General features: G+C 39.1%; 1 protein-coding gene and 1 long non-coding RNA gene across 4 annotated transcripts in view; both read right to left on the bottom strand.

Moving 5' to 3' along the window:
- The window catches only part of LOC115229435 (uncharacterized protein DDB_G0283357-like), a 114445-nt gene that overhangs the window by 13194 nt on the left and 78042 nt on the right, over window positions 1–23209 (bottom strand). For all 3 annotated transcript variants that reach the window (XR_005003710.1, XM_029799791.2, XM_029799798.2), the window contains 2 exons: window positions 11251–11394; window positions 6470–6571 (listed from right to left, as the gene is read on the bottom strand). Coding sequence is in view for 2 of the 3 variants with exons in the window: in XM_029799791.2 (XP_029655651.1) it covers window positions 6470–6571; window positions 11251–11394 (246 nt within the window). In the remaining variant the exon portion in view is untranslated. The remainder of the gene's footprint in view (window positions 1–6469; window positions 6572–11250; window positions 11395–23209) is intronic.
- Window positions 17310–21931, bottom strand: LOC118767797. Its single transcript, XR_005003713.1, has 3 exons — window positions 21894–21931; window positions 20462–20468; window positions 17310–17424 (listed from the first exon to the last, which is right to left on the bottom strand). It is a non-coding gene; the product is annotated as an uncharacterized LOC118767797 (long non-coding RNA).

Below are 23209 nucleotides of genomic sequence, written 5' to 3'. Positions count from 1 at the left end.
TTAGCTATTTATATCAGCCTCCAATGCTTAACTGCTACTTATTTTGTTGACCCCAAAAGGATGAAAGGCAAAGTCAGCTTTGGTAGAGTTTGAAATCAGAATGTATAGCTGGAAATAAAGCTGCTAAGCATTTTCTCCAGCCATCTAATAATTCTTTTCTACTCTAGGCACAAGGCCCAAAATTTTGGGGGAGGGGGGGCCAGTCGATTAGAGTGACCCCAGTACACAACTGGTACTTAATTTATTGACCCCAAAAGGATGAAAGGGTAATTCGACCTCAGAACATAAAGACAAACGAAATACCACTAAGCAATTCGCCCGGCATGCTAACGTTTCTACCAGCTCGCCGCCTAAGCCGGCTAACAATTCTGTCAGATGTGATAGTAATAGTAGCTGAACAAACAGTTAGAAAGAGGTGGAGTCTTTAAATTCAACACACTCAGGATGCAAGCATACATAGAAGTGATACCACTGGTAATCTTCTTAAGATTCATTGAAGATTAATTAGTTAATTAGTAATTAACCAACAATCATATTTGCAAGACTTAGTGGGTGAGTTTGAGCAGTATATGTTTAAGTCCACGACATATTTAACCAATAAAATGAAATCAAATTACAAAGGATGACTGGATACATAAATCTCCAATATTGTTCATTCTAAAATAATGTAAACAGTTTTTTTTTTTTCATTTGATACAATGTCAGGCTTAAATGAAGAAAGATCCTAGAATGGTGCTGGCACAGCAGCTTCTGCACATGGGCATCTTAAACCACATCCAAATAAAAAAAAAAATAAATCATCTGACTGATTGGCTTAACCCAGATATATCCACTCAATATTTCATTACCGTTAACAGTGGAAAGCAGTTTAGTAGTTTCATATACCAATCTACCAATCTGTCTTTTCTTCATTTCTCTTTTACTTGTAACAGTCATTAGACAGCAGCCCGCTGGGGCAACATCTTGAAGAACTTTTAATTGAATGAAACAAACCCAGTACTTATCTTTTTTTTTTCTTTTTAAGCCCGGTACTTATTCTATTGATCCCGTTGCCGAACTCCTAAGTTATGGGGACGTAAACACATCAACACCAGTTGTCAAGCAGTGGTGGGGGACAAACACTGACACAAAGACAACACACACACACACACACACACATATATATATATATATACAATGAGCTTCTTTCAGTTTCTGTCTGCCAAACCCATTCATAAGGCTTTGGTTGGCCCAAGGCTATAGTAGAAGACGTTTGCCCAAGGCACCAAACAGTGGGATTGTACCCAGAATCATGTGACTGGAAACAAGCTTCTGACCCCACAGTCATGTCTGTGCCTTTTGTTAAGGAATGTCATCTTTGAAACAATTTTTTGTCGAAATATCTCAAGTTTATTGAGGTTACATGACTTGCAGAAAATACCAATTCTATTTCTTTGGTAGATATTGAACATCATTACTGGAATAATCATAACATTTGATTTCACAGTGAAAGGGTCAAAGTTCATTGAAAGACACACAGATATGTTGTTTCCTCCTTCTGCCTTTCCTACTGCAGCTATAATGGTTGGCTATGTCTTCTTGAATCACATATTTCTCCTCTTCTAACCAAATTTGTTGTGTCCAACCTTCCAAGCCCTGCATTAATCACTTCATTTAGTCCTTCCTTCTTAGAGCTTTGGCCTTCTGACATTTCATCTTTGCTCATGTATTTCCCACAGGCACTGACATACAAAGATTCAATAGGATCATTAATAACATCAATCTCGCTCGCCTAAGAGAAGTGACAAAAGCCATGAACACTGCTCTTTCCTCCAGATCCAACAAGTAAAATAAATACATATACAGTGACTTACATAATATTACCAAAGCTTGTAAAATTGAGCCAGTAAAGCTTAAAGTTATAGAAATCCATCTAATCCATGTAGAGCAGTGACCCTCGACCAGGGTCCATATGGCATTTGCAGGAGGTGGGGGGGCACCCATATAAAATTTTGTTGTAAACGTTCATGTGCAATAAATTGCTTATACACAAAATATTAAAATTTTTTTATACAATTCCTAATAATAGAGAACACTGCTTGCAAGATGGTAACATTAGTTCACAACTATCAAGTGATGTCAAGGGATGGACGGACACACACGTGTATAATATATTATATAATAATATATATACATATATATATATATACATATATATATATATACATATATATATATATACATATATATATTATATATATATATAACATATATAATAACATATATATATATACATATATATATATATACATCATCATCTCATCATCATCATCATCATTTAGCGTCCGTTTTCCATGCTAGCATGGGTTGGACGGTTCAACTGGGGTCTGGGAGCCCGAGGCTGCACCAGGCCAGTCAGATCTGGCAGTGTTTCTACAGCTGGATGCCCTTCCTAACGCCAACCACTCCGGAGTGTAGTGGGTGATTTTATGTGCCACCGACACAGGTGCCAGACGAGGCTGGCGAACGGCCACGCTCGGATGGTGTTTTTATGTGCCACCGACACAGGTGCCAGACGAGGCTGGCAGACGGCCACGCTCGGATGTGTTTTTATGTGCCACCGACACAGGTGCCAGATGAGGCTGGCGGACGGCCACGATCGGATGGTATTGTTACGTCCCAAAGCACGGAGGCCAGTCTATGCGGTACTGGCTACGGCCACGTTCGGATGATTTTCTTGTGTGCCACCGGCACTGGTACCACAAAGATACAATTCCATTTATGTTCATCTATTTTGATTTGTTTTGATTTGATTTGATTTGATTTGATTTGATTTGATTTTCACTTGCCTCAACAGGTCTTCACAAGTGTCACAAGAAGGAAGGTATGCATAGGTGGACTGTCTACGTCGCCGGGTCTTCGGATGGTGTCTTTATGTGCCACCGACACAGGTGCCAGATGTGGCTGGCGAACGGCCACGATCGGATGGTTTTCTTGTGTGCCACCGGTACTGGAACCACAAAGATACAAATTCCATTGATGTTCATCTATTTTGATTTGGTTTGATTTCACTTGCCTCAACAGGTCTTCACAAGTGTCACGCGTGTCACACACTTGCCTCAACAGGTCTCCACAAGTGTCACACACTTGCCTCTGCCTCAACAGGTCTTCACAAAGTGTCACCACTTGCCTCTGCCTCAACAGGTCTTCACAAGTGTCATAAGAGGGAAGGTAAGCACAGGTGGACTGACTACATCGCCGGGGTCTTTGGAGGTGGTGGTGTTTTTATGTGCCACCGACACAGGTGCCAGGTGAGGCTGGCGAACGGCCACGATCAGATGGTGTTTGTTGTGCCCACAGCACGGAGGCCAGTCGACGGCCACGTTCGGATGGTTTTCTTGTGTGCCACCGGTACTGAACCACAAGATACAAATTCCATTGATATTCATCTATTTTGATTTGGTTTGATTTGATTTTCACTTGCCTCAACAGGTCTTCACAAGGGTCACACACTTGCCTCAAAAGGTCTCCACAAGTGTCACACACTTGCCTCTGCCTCAACAGGTCTTCACAAGTGTCACACACTTGCCTCAACAGGTCTTCACAAGTGTCATAAGAGGGAAGGAATGCACAGGTGGACTGACTACGTCGCCGGGTCTTCGGATGGTGTCTTTATGTGCCACGGCACAGGTGCCAGATGAGGCTGGCGAACGGCCACGATCGGATGGTGTGTGTGTGTGCCCACAGCACGGAGGCCAGTCGATGCGCGGTACTGGTTACGGCCACGTTTGGGTGGTTTTCTTGTATGCCACCGGCACTGGTACACGAAGAATACAATTCCACTGATGTTCATCTATTTTGATTTGTTTTGATTTGATTTGATTTTCACTTGCCTCAACAGGTCTTCATAAGTGTCACAAGAAGGAAGGTATGCACAGGACTGACTACGTCCCGGTCGGGGCCACGGGTTATGGCCTGACTAGTCTTGCCGGGTCTTCTCATGCACAGCAACTTCCATAGGTCTCGGTCTCTAGACATTTCCTTAGTGAGACCTAAAGTTCGAAGGTCGTGCTTCACCACCTCGTCCCAGGTTTTCCTGGTCTACCTCTTCCACAGGTTCCCTCCACTGCTAGGGTGTAGCACTTTTGCACACAACTATCTTCAGCCTTTCTTGTCACATGACCATACCAGCGCAGCCGTCTCTCTTGCACGCCACAACTGACGCTTCTTAGGTTCAATTTTCTCTCAAGGAACTTACACTCTGACGATTATGAACACTGACATTACACATCCATCGGAGCATACTGGCTTCATTTCTTGCGAGCTTACGCATATCCTCAGCAGTCACGGCCCATGTTTCAACTACCATGTAGCATGGCTGTACGTACACATGCATCATACAGTCTGCCTTTTACTCTGAGCGAGAGGCCTTTTGTCACCAGCAGGGGTAAGAGCTCTCTAAACTTTGCCCAGGCTATTTTACTCTAGCAGTTACACTTTCAGCACACCCACCCCCGCTACTGACTTGGTCTCCTAGGTAGCGGAAGCTATCAACTACTTCTAGTTTGTCTCCCTGGAACGTGGCAGAAGTTGGTCTCTGCATATTTCCAGTGTTTATTGCTCCTGAGCATTTGCCACAGACAAAAACTATTTTCCTAGTTAGCCTTCCTTTGACATTGCTGCACCTCTTATGTGTCCATAGCTTACACTTGGTGCATCTTATAGAGTTTCTACCTACACCTTTTTTACAGATCGAGCAGGGCCATCTACCTGAAGGCGTTTGTGATTGATCTACCTTCCTACTTATTAGAACTTTGGTTTGGCTAGGTTGATTCTAAGGCCCTTCGATTCTAATCCTTGTTTCCACACCTGAAACTTCTCCTCCAGTTCTGATAGTGACTCAGCAATTAGAGCAAGGTCATCAGCATAGAGGAGCTCCCAGGGGCAACCTGTCTGAATTCCTCCGTTATTGCCGGAGGACTATGATAAATAGGAGGGGACTGAGGACTGAACCTTGGTGGACCCCAACCTCTACCCGGAATTCTTCACTGTACTCGTTGCCAACCCTCACCTTACTAGCAGCGTCTCTGTACATGGCTTGAACAGCTCTCACCAACCATTCTTCTATCCCTAGTTTCCTCATTGACCACAGATAAGGGACCGGGGGACCCTGTCAAAGGCTTTCTCCAAGTCAACAAAAGCCAGGTACAAGGGCTTATCTTTGGCTAGGTATTTCTCCTGCAGCTGTCTTACCAGGAATATAGCATCAGTAGTACTTTTCCCTGGCACGAACCCAACTGCATATCATCTAAGGTAACTCTCTCTCTAATTAGTTGGGCTACAACCCTCTCCGTAACCTTCATTACCTGATCCAGCAGCTTGATGCCCCTGTAGTTATTTGTCTCTAGGGCGTCGCCTTTACCTTTGTAGCAGTTGACTATTATGCTGCTACACCAGTCATTGGGTATGACCCCTCGTGTATCACCTGGTTAACTATACGGGTGACTAAGCTATAGCCGACACCACCAGATATTTTGAGCATCTCTGCAGTAATTCCTGATGGGCCTGGGCTTTCCCTGTTTTCATGCTTCTAATTTCTTATCTACTAAGGAACTGTTAACTCGGATTATATATATATATATATACATATATATATATACATAATATATATACATATATATATATATATATTATATATATATATATATATATATATATACACATACATGTAAATGTCAAACAATGAGAATGAGTGCTCAACACACATTGATGGATAAAATTTCTTTATTTGTGTATTAAGGCTACCATTAGTTTCATGTTAAGAAAAATATTTTAATATCTTAACTAATTTTCAAGCTGATCACATGGAGGAATGGTGTTCATCTCCATTTTATGACTACCAAATCCACTCACAAGCCTTTGGTCAGCCTCCAGACTAAGGTGTCATGCAAAAGGACTGAACTTGGAACCATGTAATTGAGAAGTAAACTGCTTACTACACGCCACACCTGCATATATGTTGCTAGTGTCACGTAACTGGCACCCATGCCAGTGTCACATAAAAAACACCTTTGGATCATTGGGCCTCATCGAGGCAAAATGGCCAATGCTCGAGGCATGCAAAAGCACCTTTTGAGTGTTGAGCCTCATAGAGGCAATGATGAATGACCGAAATCTTTGGCATTATGTTGTGTTTGAGAAGAAGACCCATCAATCCAAATAAAATTGTAGTTGTGGTGTCACGCAAATGGCACATAAAAGCACACATTACACCCTCGGAGTGGTTGATGTTAGGACGGGCATCTAGCCATAGAAACCATGCCAAATCAGACTGGAGTCTGGCGCAGCCTTCTAATATGCCAGTGCAGTCAAACCATCCAACCCATGCCAGCATGGACAATAGACATTAAATGATAATGATGATGATGATATATGAAGCAAGACTCAAAACAAAATGAAGTGACCAAGTGATAATAAAACATCTAATTACCTTCTCTGAGCTTTCAATCAGTGCTCTTAATTGTTGATTGACTTCAGATATCCTGGTTTTCTGAAAATTCATCCGTTCTTGATTTGCCTCTAATGAAGAATCCTGCAAAATGAAGAATAAAAAGAAATTAATATATTTTGCCAGCTTTTGCTATGATTTAGATTCAGCCACTTTTCAATAGATTTAGTGAAGTTTAACCCTTTTGAAACCCACCTACCAAAGGTGACCCATGCTTCTCCAATACGAACTCCATGTTTTAAAGTGATCGAAATTAAAACCGTCCTTCACGATTCTATGTTACTTTATGTTCCAAACATCAGCTTAGTAATGACAAGGTTATTTTGCTAAATTCTTCGTTATTTTCAAAATTCATTGAAATGCAAAAATATAGTAACAAAAGGCTTAATGAGGAGTTTAGATATGTGGCTGACTTCCTTTTGAGTGTTGGGCCCCATGGAGGCAATGACCAAGACCTTTGGCATTATGTTGTGCTTCAGAAGACGACCCATCAATCCAAGCAAAATCGCAGTCATGGCAGGTACTGGTGTCACACAAATGGCACCTGTGCCAGTAGCACATAAAAGTACCCATACACTCTCAGACTAATTGGCTTTAGGAAAGGCATCCAATCATAGAAAACCATGCCAAATAAGACTGGAGCCTGGCACAGCCTTCAGCAGGCCAGCCCAGTCAAACCATCCAACCCATGCCAGCATGGACAACGTATGTTAAATGATGATGATGATGAGGATGCAACATTCTCTCAGAATAATCCTACTGTATGAGAAAAATATCTTATTCTACCAAAACTAGTATAAATTTCTTTAGTTTATATTCTTTTGAAATGAAATATAATGAGCACTATCCTTTTACTCTTTAACTTGTTTCAATCATTGGATTGCAGCTTGTACATACTTTAAAAGTGCCCGTGCAGTACCACATAAATGCATTCAGCACACTCGGTAAAGTGGTTGGCATTAGGAAGGGCATCCAACCGTAGTTGTAGCTATAGAAAGAATTGAACTTAGCATTGTAATGCCAAGCTGTTTAAAAATTGTGTTGGTCATGGATGGAACTCAATGCCAGAGGTATGACATGAATTCTAGACCCCTTGGCTGGGAGTTAGCTATTCTATATACAATGCAAATAATGAATCATTGTAAATTACATATCCAACTGAAGTTGTAAATTATAATATTCATGAGATGATGATGATGATTTCACAAACCATGGTTTTCCATCAGACCAGTTTTAACTTCAATTTCAGTAGCATTTGCAGAATGAAAGTTTCCCTGAATATCTGGAGCCTATTATTGAAAATTAGTTAAAGTTAACCACACAAAATGCAAGTGTCTTGTTCAAAGACAACAAAGTGCCAGCAGCATATTTTAGCTTGCAATTCATTCAAGTTGCTATTTTGTAAGAGTTAATGAAAATTACAGACAAAAATAGCAGCTGATTTCACATGGATAATAATGATTTCCCTTGACTGTGAACGAAGCCAGTATTTGTAGGAGAGAGAGGAAGGGAGTATGGTTAATTGAATTGATTCTAATATATTTCTTTCTATAAAAAGGATCACTTTTCCAGAGATAGATTGCTATGTGTGTGTCTTATTTTTCGGAAAGATGGTGACTCATTGCTTTCTCTAATTTTTCTTAATTGCTTTCTCCAAAATGAAGTTGTGCTATTCATGCATTTCCCAAAATGCATGAATTTTACAAATTAGTATTTTGATGCGAATCATGCTTACAATCACTTAACTCAAGGAATCAGCCAAGAAACAAAATTTTTGAAAAATATGATAAAAGGCAGCAAGCTAGCAGAATCATTAGACTGTTAGGCAAAATACCTAGCAGTATCTCTCTTGGCTTTTTATGTTCTAAGTTCAAATACTGCTGAGATCAACTTTACTTTTCATCCTTTTGGGGTTGATAAAATAAATACCAACTGAACAGTGGGGTTGACATAATTAACTTTCACTCTCCTCAAAATTGCTGGCTTTATGCCAAAATTAGAAAGAATTATTCTGTTGTGTCTGGAGAGAGTCATTTTCTTTTTGTGCCTTATAATGTAACACACTCACCGTTAAAATTTCCACTTATTTCTTATTTTTATTTTCCTAAAATTTTCGTTACATCTTGCAACCTTTTCAATAGTCTTGACTCTTACATTATAAGGCACAAAACGAAAATGACTCTCTCCAGACACAACAGAATATGCTTCAACACACAAACTCATATAAAGAATCTTGCAAACCAAATCCAAAAACTAAAGAAAGAATTATTATTATTAGAAAGAAAATGATATGATATTACTTCTTTGAAGATAACAAGATTTAAATTTTAAAAATAATAAAGTTGGCTATAGGATGTTATCACCACCCTAAATGATAACCATTGTTTTCTCTAGGCTCAAGGCGAACTATTGTTAAAATGGAGATATAGGTGACATAATGAAATCCATCCAAGACTCATCAAGACCATCATACTCATCATCATCATCATTTAATGCCCACTTTTCTATGGTTGAGGCAGATTTTCTATGGCCAGATACCTTACCTGTCACCAGCCCTCACCTGTTTCCAAGCAAAGTAATATTCCTCAGAGCCAAACATGTTTTTCATAGAAGAAACTATACACATATGTACACACACACACATGCACGCGCTCTCTCTCTCTCACACACACACACACACACACATTGGTGTGGGTGATAGTGTCACATAAAAAGCACCCAGTACACTTTGTGGAGTGGTTGGCATTAGAAAGGGCATCTAGTCATAGAAACCAAGCTAAAACAGACTATGGAACCCGGTGCAACCCCTGGCCTTGCCAGTTTCTGTCAATCTGTTCAACCCGTGCCAGCATGGAAAACACATTAAATGTTGATGATGATGATGTGATGGGCTTGTTTCAGTTTCCATTTACAAAATTCACTCACAAGGATTTGTTTGGCCTAGGGCTATATTAGAAATAGTAGAAGACGTTTGCCCAACGTGCCATGCAGTAGGACTGAACCCAAAGCCACAGGGTTGGGAAGTAAGCTTCTCAGCCACACAAACCACACCGCTCACAAAAGCATAGATATCCCATATAATATTCCTCTGTATTTTTCAACTCTTGAAATAGGAAAGACAAAACAAACATTTTTATATAAACCCAAGAAGGTGATACACCAAACTTTGTATAACATTCAACACCCTGTTGTATAACAAAGTACTCTTTAACCCTTTTGTTACTATATTTCCACTGAAATACACTTCTGTTTCAATTAATTTTGAAATTAAAGAAGAATTTAGTAAAATAATTCTGTAATTGTTAAATTTGTGTTTGAAACAAATTAATATGATATTTCAATAGGTTTTGATTTAGATCGCCTTAAAACAAGAAGTTTAAATCATGGAACCAGAGGTGGTCTTAGATAGGTTAGTATCAAAAGGCTTAATGTTTTAACAACCTCCAACACTAGTGTCTCTCTTAGATAGGTATGAAACCTGAATTTTTTTTTGTTTTTCTTAATATAGAAGAAAGAAAAGTTGTGATGATTGTATCTTTTTTTTTATTAAGAAAGGAAAGATGTTAACAACAAATGATGATAATGAAAATGAGGATAAAAATCAGTTATGTAAATGGAAGTGGCTTCTGTCTGTGTTAACAAGACAATAGAATAAAGTGAGGCAATAAGCAAGAGAGAGAGAAAGAGAGAAGTAATGAATATAGAAGAAAAGCTACTAACAAGAAAAAGAAGAAAAGAAATGGACAGAAGCTACTAACAAAAGAGTTGTAGAATCAGCTTTTCCTCATTATTTCAACTGAATGAGAACTAAAGAAAAGAATAAAAAAACAATATGGTTCCAGTATTTATTGCTTTTCTTTTTGTACAGTTATTGTTAGCAATTCATTTCAATACTATTTATATATCATCATAATTCTGGTTTTACTGTCTATGTGCTCATGCTAGTATGGGTTGGACAGATCTGTAGTACAGCATGTTGCTATCTGTCTTAACCCTTCAGCATGCTGATTACTCTGTCAAATGTAATACTTATTTCTTCACCTTGTTTTGAATCAATCATGTATTATCTTGTAGCTTCAAGATTCCAATGATGTGATTGTTTATTTTTAGAATGATGTTGTAGGATAGGTGTGAGAGGCAAGATTTGGCTGGTTTGAAAATAAAACAGGTAGAATATTTGGGTCAGATATGGCTGGTTTAAATGATAAATGGTTAAAAGAGAGAATTTATATCATAGAACTAAGGACAATCTTAGGAGAGTGGGTATCAAAAGGGTTAAAATAGATGAAAATTTTATATATGAAGTGAAAACAAAAACAAAAAACAAGGCTCAGCATATGAGACTGAAACAGCTTTTAAACGCTATAGCAACATCTATGTTACTACAGGTAAAAACTACAAAATGAACCACATTACCAAAATAGTTGGTGAATTAGAAGAGACAGATGACGTAAATTCTTTTAAAATAGAAAAAAGAAATGAATGCAAGCTTTGTGGGGTAGAATGACAATGTAGGGAGAGATGAGATCTGGTTGATTTGTACATAGAACATGTAGAATATTTGGGTCGGATATGTCCAGATTAAATACTAAAGAGTTAATTCAATGTCATCCCATTCAGCACCCTGTTGTAGCCCAACATCCTGAGATTTAACCTGGCCGTCTCTTATGAGAGAAATTAATAAATAAATTGAGAAAGACAAGGGAACTACGACTAGGTCTATACTAAGTTGATTGAGTATAAAGGAAGTGAAATAAACTCACATTGTATGATGACCAAGCAGCAACTTTCTGTTTATCATCAACTGAAGCAATTTGCTTCTGATACCAACGCTTTGCAGACTGTACTATTTCCATTCCTTGTTCCAGAATCTCTTTTTCTTCTTCCAGTTGTCGCATCCGTTTAATCTGAGCAATCAAAACAATTCAAAATGAAAAGATTTAAAGTGTTTTGCAGTAAGAACGATAAACTAAACGCCAGCAATATTTTTTTCTTTTTTTAGTAATTTTCACAACTATTTCTATTCAATACAACAGTTTTCCTCAAATTCTATACAATGCTATTCATTTATTTGTTCACAACTCTTTCACAACATTAGAATCTAAATTCTATCTCTAGATTATTTCAAATATTACATTTTCTTTCAGTCTTTCATTTTATTCACAGAATCTCATTCATTGATTCTATACAACATGCAACATTTGTGACATATGTGAGAAAGGGTCCAAATGAAAACAGCAAACATGAAAAGAGATTTGAAAAGATGTGCTGTGCATGCATGTATGCACATATGCATATGCATGCATATATGAATACATGTGTGGATGTATGTGTGTGTGTGTGTGTGTGTGTGTGTGTGTGTGTGTGGTGTGTGTGTGTGCATGTTTGTTTTACATATACTCAAGAGAGAGATTAAAACATGCAGGGGTGTTGGTTTTTATCAGAGCTTGTATTCTATGACAAGAAACAAGAGAACTACTAAATAGGAGAAAATACTCCAAAGAAAACAAGACAAAAAGAGGAATAAACACATACTGAAAATTTAAAAAAGTTTCGAACTGCATTTAGGTTGGTAGCCATGCACACACACACACAAACACCAATGGTGAAGTGACTGGTTAAATAATGCATTCAACTGAGTGAATAATGTATTCAAAACTGCATGGTTTGAGTTCAAATCCATTAAAAGCATTTTGCTGTATATTTAAAGAAAACAATTCAACATACTCAAATTCCTCTAGTTGTTGAAAAAAGCAATCAAATTCTATGAAAATATTACTTTTGAGGGAATATTATTCTAACCTGGAGAGGTTTATTATCAGCTTAACATCATATAGCTAAAGTTTCTTGAAAATATTTGCTTGCTTTTATTTATACTCTAGAAAGTGTCTTTCTCTATAGCCACAGGCCACTCAAACCTTGTCTTCAGCAGCTGTGAACAAGACACAGTCGCTGAAGACATTTAAATCCCTACGTGGTCATGAACCAACATTTATGGTTTATTGATGACATCTGGTTACAGTTCATTGATGACGTCGTTTTTTGCCTGGAAAGGATCACAGGATAGTTTAATTGACTTCTTGCATTTTTGTGACTGGTTATGCTAAAAGCTATGGATTTAAATCCAACATTAAATTTACATCTAGTTTTTCAAAAACTAGCGATGAGTTTTTGGACACAAAAGTTAAGTTTTCTGGAGACAGAATAGTGACAGAATTATTTTGCAAGCCCATGTCATCCCACATTTACCTCCACCACTGCTCCAATAATCCAATCATATAATTCAGTCAAATCCAAAATCCCAATTTTTGAGGATGAAATGGATTTGTATTGACATAGGGAATTACTGGAAACATGCAAATACACCATTATGTCAAATGCAGTTACAGTGAATCATGATTAAAGGAAATAGCAAAATGACATGGCAGGGATTAGCAAAGAAAGTAAACCCTTCACACATAATTTTAGCAAACACAGTACAATATGTAACAGAATTCCTTTAGTGATTAACTGGCACCGAAATTTCACTGGCATTTCAAAAGCATTGCATGAAAGTTACCAGCATGTTGTGGAAAAACATGCTCATTTCAAACAAATATTTCCGCAGCTGCCTATTGTAGCCTTTAGATAGAATAAAATATTAAGAGAACTATTAACCTCTACTTCTGACTCCAAGAAAACTAATAATGGAATATCTGCATGCTGTACTTTGAAAGAGGTAAGCCCTGTTCATTATGCACCAACATGAGAAATGTTATGATTTATACAGAAGGTGAGACATGTAGAGATTCACATTTGATGTGCACAGCAGAATGCACAAATCACACCTTGATTATGTTGGTTGTACACCAGATCAATTAAACAAAAGAGTCAATAATGGACACAAATATGTCAGGCACAATAACAGTAGTTCAACAGAACTTGCCGAACATTTTGCATTTTTGAAATTTTGCAATTTTGAGAAAGACTTGAAAGCGCATATTCTCAGAAAATATTCTGAATCTGCTAGTTTCAGTACTCACAATGCATTAAGAGAAATATGTTTGTGGGTTATTAACATCATGCCCTGGAAGAATGAATAAAATGACAGAAAAATTTCATCAAATTTATACAAAACTGTTTGATTAAATATTCTTCGTCTTCTTTTTCATCTTTTGTTTTCTTTCTTTTTCTTTTTGCCAGTTGTAAAATTGAACTTTGAAGACTAATGATGTCATTCTATGAACCAGTGGACACTGGTTGCTCTCATTCATGTTTTGGATTTGAATTTCTATAATTCTGAATTTTTATCACTTTTCATTTTGAACTCGACAAAGACAGGCTTGCTGTTCAACCAATAAAATATCTATTGCATCACACTCTTCATATTGTCTAATAATAATAATAATAATAATAATAATAGTAATCCTTTCTACTGTAGGCACAAGGCCTGAAATTTGGGGGAAGGGATTAAGTCAATTACATCAACCCCAGTGCGTAACTGGTACTTATTCAATTGACCCTGAAAGGATGAAAAGACAAAATGCCACTAAGCATTTGTCCAGCATGTTAATGTTTCTGCCAGCTAGCCACCTTAATAATAATAATAATGGTTTCACATTTTAACACAAGGCTAGTAACATGTGCTATATAGTTGATGTTGCATGCCCCTTTGACCTACAAATAGTTAAGAAGGTAAAAACATAGATATATACAATCATTTGAAGTTTGAAATAGCTAGGCTATGGAAAATGAAGAAGGTGAAGATAGTGCCAATTAGTGTGAGGTCCTTGGGAACAGTATCAGAAGGCATCAAGAGGAATATAATGGAAATTGGAATAGAGTGGCCAGTAGAACTGCTACAAAAGGTTTACCTCCTTGGTACAGCCAGAATAATCAGGAAAGTATTAGATAGTTGAAAAGAACAGACAGCATAGTACTGTAGGTGGCAGGCAGCAAACCCACTATACATGCAAGACTCCTGGAGTGATAACAAAACCTGAGATAAAAAGAATAAATAAATCTTTCTAAATTTGGAACAAGGTCGTCAAATTTGAGGGGTGAAAGGCAAAGTTGACCATAGTGGGATTTGAACTCAGAATGTAAAGAGTTATAACAAATACTGTAAAGCATTTTTCTGGTATGCTAATGATTCCGCCATCCCACCACCTTAATAGTCCTCTCTGCTATAGGCATAAAGCCTGAAATTTAGGGAAGGGTCTTGTCAATTACATAGACCGCATTATTCAATTGGTACTAATTTCATCAACCCCAGAAGGCTGAAAGGCTAAGTTGGCATTGGCAGATTTGAACTCAGAATGTAAAGACAGACAAAATGCTGTTAAGCATTTAGTCCAGAGTGTTACTAATTCTTCCAATTCACTGCCTTATCCCACCATCTTAACAATAACAATAGTAACAAATACATGAATAGGCTATATTTTCTATTATGAAGTTCCTGAGTTTGGGCAATTTCTATGTTATAAGGTAAAATATGGAATCTGATGTTTTGGGACTGAAAGAAAAGAAATTGAAAAATTTCTTTTCATGCACGAACTTCACTGCATATTTTTTCATAATGCAGACCACCACAAATTACTTTAGAGTCTTTTTTTTTTTTTACATCACATTTATTGTTGTTTTCAATATTGACGGGGCAAACCACTGATTGAAGTCATTCCCACCATAAGCATCCTATTTAACCCTTTCGATACCAACCCGGCTAAAACCGGCTCTGGCTCTGTAGTACAAATGTCTTGTTTTCAAAAATTTTGAATTAAAATCTTCCACCAAACCTTAGTCATAATTTATGTTCCTAACACTAGTTTAATGACAACTAAGTTATTTCATAACTTCTTTCTTATAATTAAAATTAACTGAAAGAAACACAGAGCATCTCAAAATAAATACAGTAATGAAAGAGTTAATATGTCTCAGGTACCACATATCTAGGATTCCATTTTCTTATGTTCTCCCTACAATTTAGGGGTGATTTGGCTACTATGAGCAATCATGTAGGAGTTCCACTGTTGGCTCTAATATCCCCAATTTAATCTTTTTGATACCATATTTCTGCTGAAATACACTACATTTGTTTCAATTAATTTTGAAATGATGAAGAATTTATTGAAATAACTTCATTATCATTAAGCTAGTGTTTGGAACACAAATTAACATGGAATTTGAATGGAAGGTTTTAATCTAGATCACTTTAGCCCTTTAACCCTTTCATTACCGTATTTATTTTCAGATGTTCTGTGTTTCTTTCAATTATTTTAAACATAACAAAGAATTTAGTAAAATAACTTAGTTATCATTAAGCTAGTGTTAGTAACATAAATTGTGACTAAGCTTTGGTAGAAGATTTTAATTCAAAACTTAAGAAAACAAAACATTTGTACTACAGAGCCAGAGGTGGTTTCGGCCGGGTTGGTAATGAAAAGGTTAACATTCAGATTACTCTGTCAAATGCAATTCTTATTTATTCACATTGTTTTGAATCAATCATGTATTATCTTGCAGCTTCAAAATTTCAATGATGTGATTGTTTATTTGTAGAATGATGTTGTAGGATAGGTGTGGGACATGAGATTTGGTGGTTTGAACATAAAACAGGTAGAATATTTGGGTCAGATATGGCTGGTTTAAATGATAAACAGTTAAAAGAGAATGTATATCATAGCACTAAGGACAGTCTCAGGAGAGTGGGTATCAAAATGGTTAAAATATATGAAAGTTTTATATATGAAGTGAAAACAAGAAAAAAAAAACAAGGCTCAGAATATGAGACTGAAACAGCTTCTAAATGCTATAGCAACATCTATGTTACTACAGGTAAAAACTACAAAATGAACCACATTACCAAAATAGTTGGTGAATTAGAAGAGATAGATGACGTAAATTCTTTTAAAATAGAAAAAAGAAATGAATGCAAGCTTTTCTGAAGAGTTCTCAGAGCTATGTAGCAGAGCTTAATTGGATTTAGAAAATAAGGAATAAACTAATGAGTTCTCAAGGAAAAGGTTACATGTTACTTATCTCTCATCTTGAAGGTTATCTTAGTGCAATCCAAAAGTGAGAAAATCTCAACTAATGTCAAGAAAAAAGGTGAATATTGAGGAAAATATTTTTTAAAAATTAGTTGAAAAATACAAGTCTAGATTGGAAACATTAGCCATATATTTTATGGTGAATTATAAGATCATAATGGAATCCAATTTTTTAAAAAGTATTCTAATAACAAATACAAGTATTTGAAATTGTTAAGTAGATAAAGTATTACAGTTGTTCAACTGAAGGATTTTGAGATTATTATCACAACATTAGTGCTTTAGTTAAATCACAAAAACCAACTCCAATTATCTAGTAACAGAAATGATTATAAAAGAAAATCTTTCCCAATGAGTATTTTAAACATTATCATGTAAGAAACTTTTTGTTTTTGTTATTATTACTATTATTATTATTATTATTATTATTATTATTGCCTCCACCTTCCTTTAGGCGGAGGTATTGTTTTCAGTTGTATTTGTTTGTTTGCCAGTGGACAAGATATCTCAAGAACCACTGGATGGATTCGGATGAAACTTTCAGGGATGTTTGGCCTTGAGACTGGTACAAACTGATTAGATTTGGGGATCGATCCAGTACCGGACAAGGATTCTGGATTACATGTATATGTAAAGTTTCACTTCATTTTCTTGTACACATGCACACATACACACATATACTCACACATTTTTAATATTGAACATTACCATCCCATTTCCATTGTACAAACACACACACACGCATGCAAACATACTTCTCTTTTACACACACACACACTCACACTTCAAACACCGTTTATCAGCTCTTTCACTCCTTCCTTCGTTATTCATCTATCACCCCTTCCTTTCTCATTCATATGACACTCTCTTTGCCATTTATCTCCTCTACCTTCACCTCTCACTCAAGATCTATTTTATCATCATCATCATCATCATCATCATTTAGCGTCCGTTTTCCATGCTAGCATGGGTTGGACGGTTCAACTGGGGTCTGGGGAGCCCGAAGGCTGCACCAGGCCAGTCAGATCTGGCAGTGTTTCTACAGCTGGATGCCCTTCCTAACGCCAACCACTCCGAGAGTGTAGTGGGTGATTTTATGTGCCACCGACACAGGTGCCAGACGAGGCTGGCGAACGGCCACGCTCGGATGGTGTTTTTATGTGCCACCGACACAGGTGCCAGACGAGGCTGGCAGACGGCCACGCTCGGATGGTGTTTTTATGTGCCAACACCGCCAGGTGCCAGATGAGGCTGGCAGGTGCCAGACGAGGCTGGCAGACGGCCACGCTCGGATGGTGTTTTTATGTGCCACCGACACAGGTGCCAGATGAGGCTGGCGGACGGCCACGATCGGATGGTGTTTGTTACGTCCCCAAAGCACGGAGGCCAGTCTATGCGGTACTGGCTACGGCCACGTTCGGATGATTTTCTTGTGTGCCACCGGCACTGGTACCACAAAGATACAAATTCCATTTATGCTCATCTATTTTGATTTGTTTTGATTTGATTTGATTTTCACTTGCCTCAACAGGTCTTCACAAGTGTCACTTGCCTCAACAGGTCTTCACTTGCCTCACAGGTCTTCACAAGTGTCACTTGCCTCAACAGGTCTTCACAAGTGTCACAAGAAGGAAGGTATGCACAGGTGGACTGTCTACGTCGCCGGGTCTTCGGATGGTGTCTTTATGTGCCACCGACACAGGTGCCAGATGTGGCTGGCGAACGGCCACGATCGGATGGTTTTCTTGTGTGCCACCGGTACTGGAACCACAAAGATACAAATTCCATTGATGTTCATCTATTTTGATTTGGTTTGATTTCATTGCCTCAACAGGTCTTCACAAGTGTCACGCGTGTCCTTGTGTGCCACCGGTACTGGAACCACAAAATACAAATTCCATTGATGTTCATCTATTTTGATTTGGTTTGATTTTTGATTTTCACTTGCCTCAACAGGTCTTCACAAGTGTCACGCGTGTCACACACGCCTCAACAGGTCTCCACAAGTGTCACACCACTGCCTCTCCTCTGCCTCAACAGGTCTTCACAAGTGTCACACACTTGCCTCTGCCTCAACAGGTCTTCACAAGTGTCATAAGAGGGAAGGTATGCACAGGTGGACTGACTACGTCGCCGGGTCTTTGGATGGTGTTTTTATGTGCCACCGACACAGGTGCCAGGTGAGGCTGGCGAACGGCCACGATCAGATGGTGTTTGTTGTGCCCACAGCACGGAGGCCAGTCGATGCGGTACCAGCTACGGCCACTTCGGATGGTTTTCTTGTGTGCCACCGGGACTGGAACCACAAAGATACAAATTCCATTGATATTCATCTATTTTGATTTGGTTTGATTTTTGATTTTTGATTTTCACTTGCCTCAACAGGTCTTCACAAGTGTCACACACTTGCCTCAACAGGTCTTCACAAGTGTCATAAGAGGGAAGGTATGCACAGGTGGACTGACTACGTCGCCGGGTCTTCGGATGGTGTCTTTATGTGCCACCGGCACAGGTGCCAGATGAGGCTGGCGAACGGCCACGATCGGATGGTGTTTGTTGTGCCCACAGCACGGAGGCCAGTCGATGCGGTACTGGTTACGGCCACGTTTGGGTGGTTTTCTTGTGTGCCACCGGCACTGGTACCACAAAGAATACAATTCCACTGATGTTCATCTCTATTTTGATGTTTTGATTTGATTTGATTTTCACTTGCCTCAACAGGTCTTCATAAGTGTCACAAGAAGGAAGGTATGCACAGGACTGACTACGTCCCAGGTCGGGGCCACGGGTTATGGCCTGACTAGTCTTGCCGGGTCTTCTCATGCCAGCATACTTCCATAGGTCTCGGTCTCTAGACATTTCCTTAGTGAGACCTAAAGTTCGAAGGTCGTGCTTCACCACCTCGTCCCAGGTTTTCCTGGGCCTACCTCTTCCACAGTTCCCTCCACTGCTAGGGTGTAGCACTTTTGCACACAACTATCTTCAGCCTTTCTTGTCACATGACCATACCAGCGCAGCCGTCTCTTGCACGCCACAACTGACGCTTCTTAGGTTCAGCTTTTCTCTCAAGGAACTTACACTCTGACGATTATGAACACTGACATTACACATCCATCGGAGCATACTGGCTTCATTTCTTGCGAGCTTACGCATATCCTCAGCAGTCACGGCCCATGTTTCACTACCATGTAGCATGGCTGTACGTACACATGCATCATACAGTCTGCCTTTTACTCTGAGCGAGAGGCCTTTTGTCACCAGCAGGGGTAAGAGCTCTCTAAACTTTGCCCAGGCTATTCTTACTCTAGCAGTTACACTTTCAGCACACCCACCCCCGCTACTGACTTGGTCTCCTAGGTAGCGGAAGCTATCAACTACTTCTAGTTTGTCTCCCTGGAACGTGGCAGAAGTTGGTCTCTGCATATTTCCAGTGTTTATTGCTCCTGAGCATTTGCCACAGACAAAAACTATTTTCCTAGTTAGCCTTCCTTTGACATTGCTGCACCTCTTATGTGTCCATAGCTTACACTTGGTGCATCTTATAGAGTTTCTACCTACACCTTTTTTACAGATCGAGCAGGGCCATCTACCTGAAGGCGTTTGTGATTGATCTACCTTCCTACTTATTAGAACTTTGGTTTTGGCTAGGTTGATTCTAAGGCCCTTCGATTCTAATCCTTGTTTCCATCCACCCTGGAACTTCTCCTCCAGTTCTGATAGTGACTCAGCAATTAGAGCAAGGTCATCAGCATAGAGGAGCTCCCAGGGGCAACCTGTCTTGAATTCCTCCGTTATTGCCTGGAGGACTATGATAAATAGGAGGGGACTGAGGACTGAACCTTGGTGGACCCCAACCTCTACCCGGAATCTCTCTTCACTGTACTCGTTGCCCACCCTCACCTTACTAGCAGCGTCTCTGTACATGGCTTGCACAGCTCTCACCAACCATTCTTCTATCCCTAGTTCCTCATTGACCACCAGATAAGGGACCGGGGGACCCTGTCAAAGGCTTTCTCCAAGTCAACAAAAGCCAGGTACAAGGGCTTATCTTTGGCTAGGTATTTCTCCTGCAGCTGTCTTAACCAGGAATATAGCATCAGTAGTACTTTTCCCTGGCACGAACCCAAACTGCATATCATCTAAGGTAACTCTCTCTCTAATTAGTTCGGCTACAACCCTCTCCGTAACCTTCATTACCTGATCCAGCAGCTTGATGCCCCTGTAGTTATTTGTCTCTAGGGCGTCGCCTTTACCTTTGTAGCAGTTGACTATTATGCTGCTACACCAGTCATTGGGTATGACCCCCTCGTGTATCACCTGGTTAACTATACGAGTGACTAAGCTATAGCCGACCCACCAGATATTTTGAGCATCTCTGCAGTAATTCCTGATGGGCCTGGGGCTTTCCCTGTTTTCATGCTTCTAATTGCCTTATCTACTAAGGAACTGTTAACTCGGATTGCTGGTCCCTCTGTTGGGTCGACATTCGGCAGACTCTCTTTATCCCATTCATTTTCTTCATTCAGCAACCTATCATAGTGGCGTCTCCAAGTCTCTCTCTTTGCACCCTCATTAAGTGCAAGTGAACCGTCCTCCTTGCGAACACATTTCTCTCCTACCACGTCACGATTCTCTCTCACACACTGTCTTGCAACACGAAATACCTCAAGTCTTTCATCCTCACGACGCAGGACATTGGCAATTTTTCCTTCTCTGCTTCCCCTCTGGCTAGATAGACCTGTCTCCTGGCTTCCCTTCTGGCAGACTGATACACTTCCCTGCTACCACCGTTCTTCCAGGCCTTCCAAGCCTGTTTCTTTTGTCTAATAGCCCTGTCAACAATATTGTTCCACCACCACGTTATTTTGGGTCTTAAGGGGACTTTGCACCAGCCACAGATCTGGTCAGCGGCTTTCAGCAGGTTGTCCCTCAGAAGCGTCCAGTTGTCTTCTACCCCATGCGTAGCTATACTCCCTTCCATTTCGTCTAAAGCTTCAAATAACATATCTCTAAATCTCTGTCCATTCGCAGGGTCTTTAAGCTTCCAGACCCTTCTTCTCCATGTTGGTCGTCTTCTAGTCGCCCTCTTAGTCCTGATCCTAAAGTCACTAACTACCAGTCTATGTTGTGGGGTGCATTCTTCACTTGGGAAGGTTTTGGCATTTATAAGCAGCCATCTTTCCCTTTTTCTGGCAAGGATGTAGTCGATTTGGCTAGTATGCCGGCCCGATCGGTAGGTGACCAGTGGCTTGTCGGTTTCCTGAAGTTAGTGTTGCAAATCATAAGACTATTCTTTTTATATATATGTATATATATATATATATATATATATATATATATATAAACAATACATTATTATATTAGGAGATTATACATACATTTTAACACTTTACAGTATACTTACATAAATACATAATTCTATACATCGATTTAAAACAACAGGATTACTAAAGGAAGACCAGAATTTAAGAGAAGAGAAAACCAAAAGGTCTCATACATTCATTGAAGGATTTTATTTCAGATATTCTTATTTTAAAAATCATCTCGGGTTAATCGTTGAGAGGATGTTGGTGTTGCATTGGCGGAGGTTTGCACTCTGAGTGCTCTTGATATTATTATAATGATAATAATAATTCTTTCAACTGGAAGCACAAGGGGGAAGGGATTAAGTCAATCACATTGACCTCAGTGTGTAACTGGTACTTAATTTATCAACCCCAAAAGGATGAAAGGCAAAGTCAACTTCGGCAGAATTTGAAACCAGAACGTAATGACAGGCAAAATACCACTAAGCATTTCACCCAGCATGCTAACAATTCTGCCAGCTCACCATCTTTAATAATAATAATAATAATGGTTTCAAATTTTGCCACAATTTAGGTCATCCATAAACCATAGGTTGTTTACTTTCACGCTGCCTAGCATGTACATACATGCATCTTTCTTAAAACGCTCATTAGTGACAGTGTACAGACAATAAATAGGAGAGGTGACAGACTGTCTCCTTGAAAGATTCCTCTTTTGATATTTACCTCTCCCAGTTTATCTCCACTTGCTGTGAGGAGGAGGAGGAGGGGGGGGGAGGAGGAGAAGATGAAGAAGAAGTAAGAAGAAGAAGAAGAATGGTTTCTTATTTCTTTATTGCCCACAAGGGGCTAAACACAGAGGGGACAAACAAGGACAGACAAAAGGATTAAGTCGATTACATCGACCCCGGTGCATAACTGGTACTTAATTTATCGACCCTGAAAGGATGAAAGGCAAAGTCAACCTTGGTAGAATTTGATCTCAGAACATAATGGCAGACGAAATACCAATAAGCATTTCGCCCAGCGTGCTAACGTTTCTGCCAGCTCGCCTGCTAGTGTTTCTACCAGATTACTGTAATAACAATGATGATGATGATATAAGGATTGATTGGGAAAATCGTAAGAGCATTAAACAAAATGCCTTGCAGTATTTAGTTATGACTCTGTGTCTGAGTTCAAATCCTGCTAAGATTATCTTTACCTTCCATCCTTCCAGGGTCAATGAAATAAAATACCAGTTAAGTACCGGAGTGCACATAATAGACATTATAGCCCTCTAGCTCAATTTCTGGCATTGCACCTATCATTTTGTATCCATATTTCACAATTTGACTGAGACAATATCCGACAAGTCAAAGAACTGAGTTGAGCTCAAATGTCTGTTT

This window comes from Octopus sinensis, linkage group LG2, assembly GCF_006345805.1.
Source record: "Octopus sinensis linkage group LG2, ASM634580v1, whole genome shotgun sequence".
NCBI lineage: Eukaryota > Metazoa > Mollusca > Cephalopoda > Octopoda > Octopodidae > Octopus > Octopus sinensis.
This window is presented reverse-complemented; position numbering and strand designations above follow the sequence as displayed.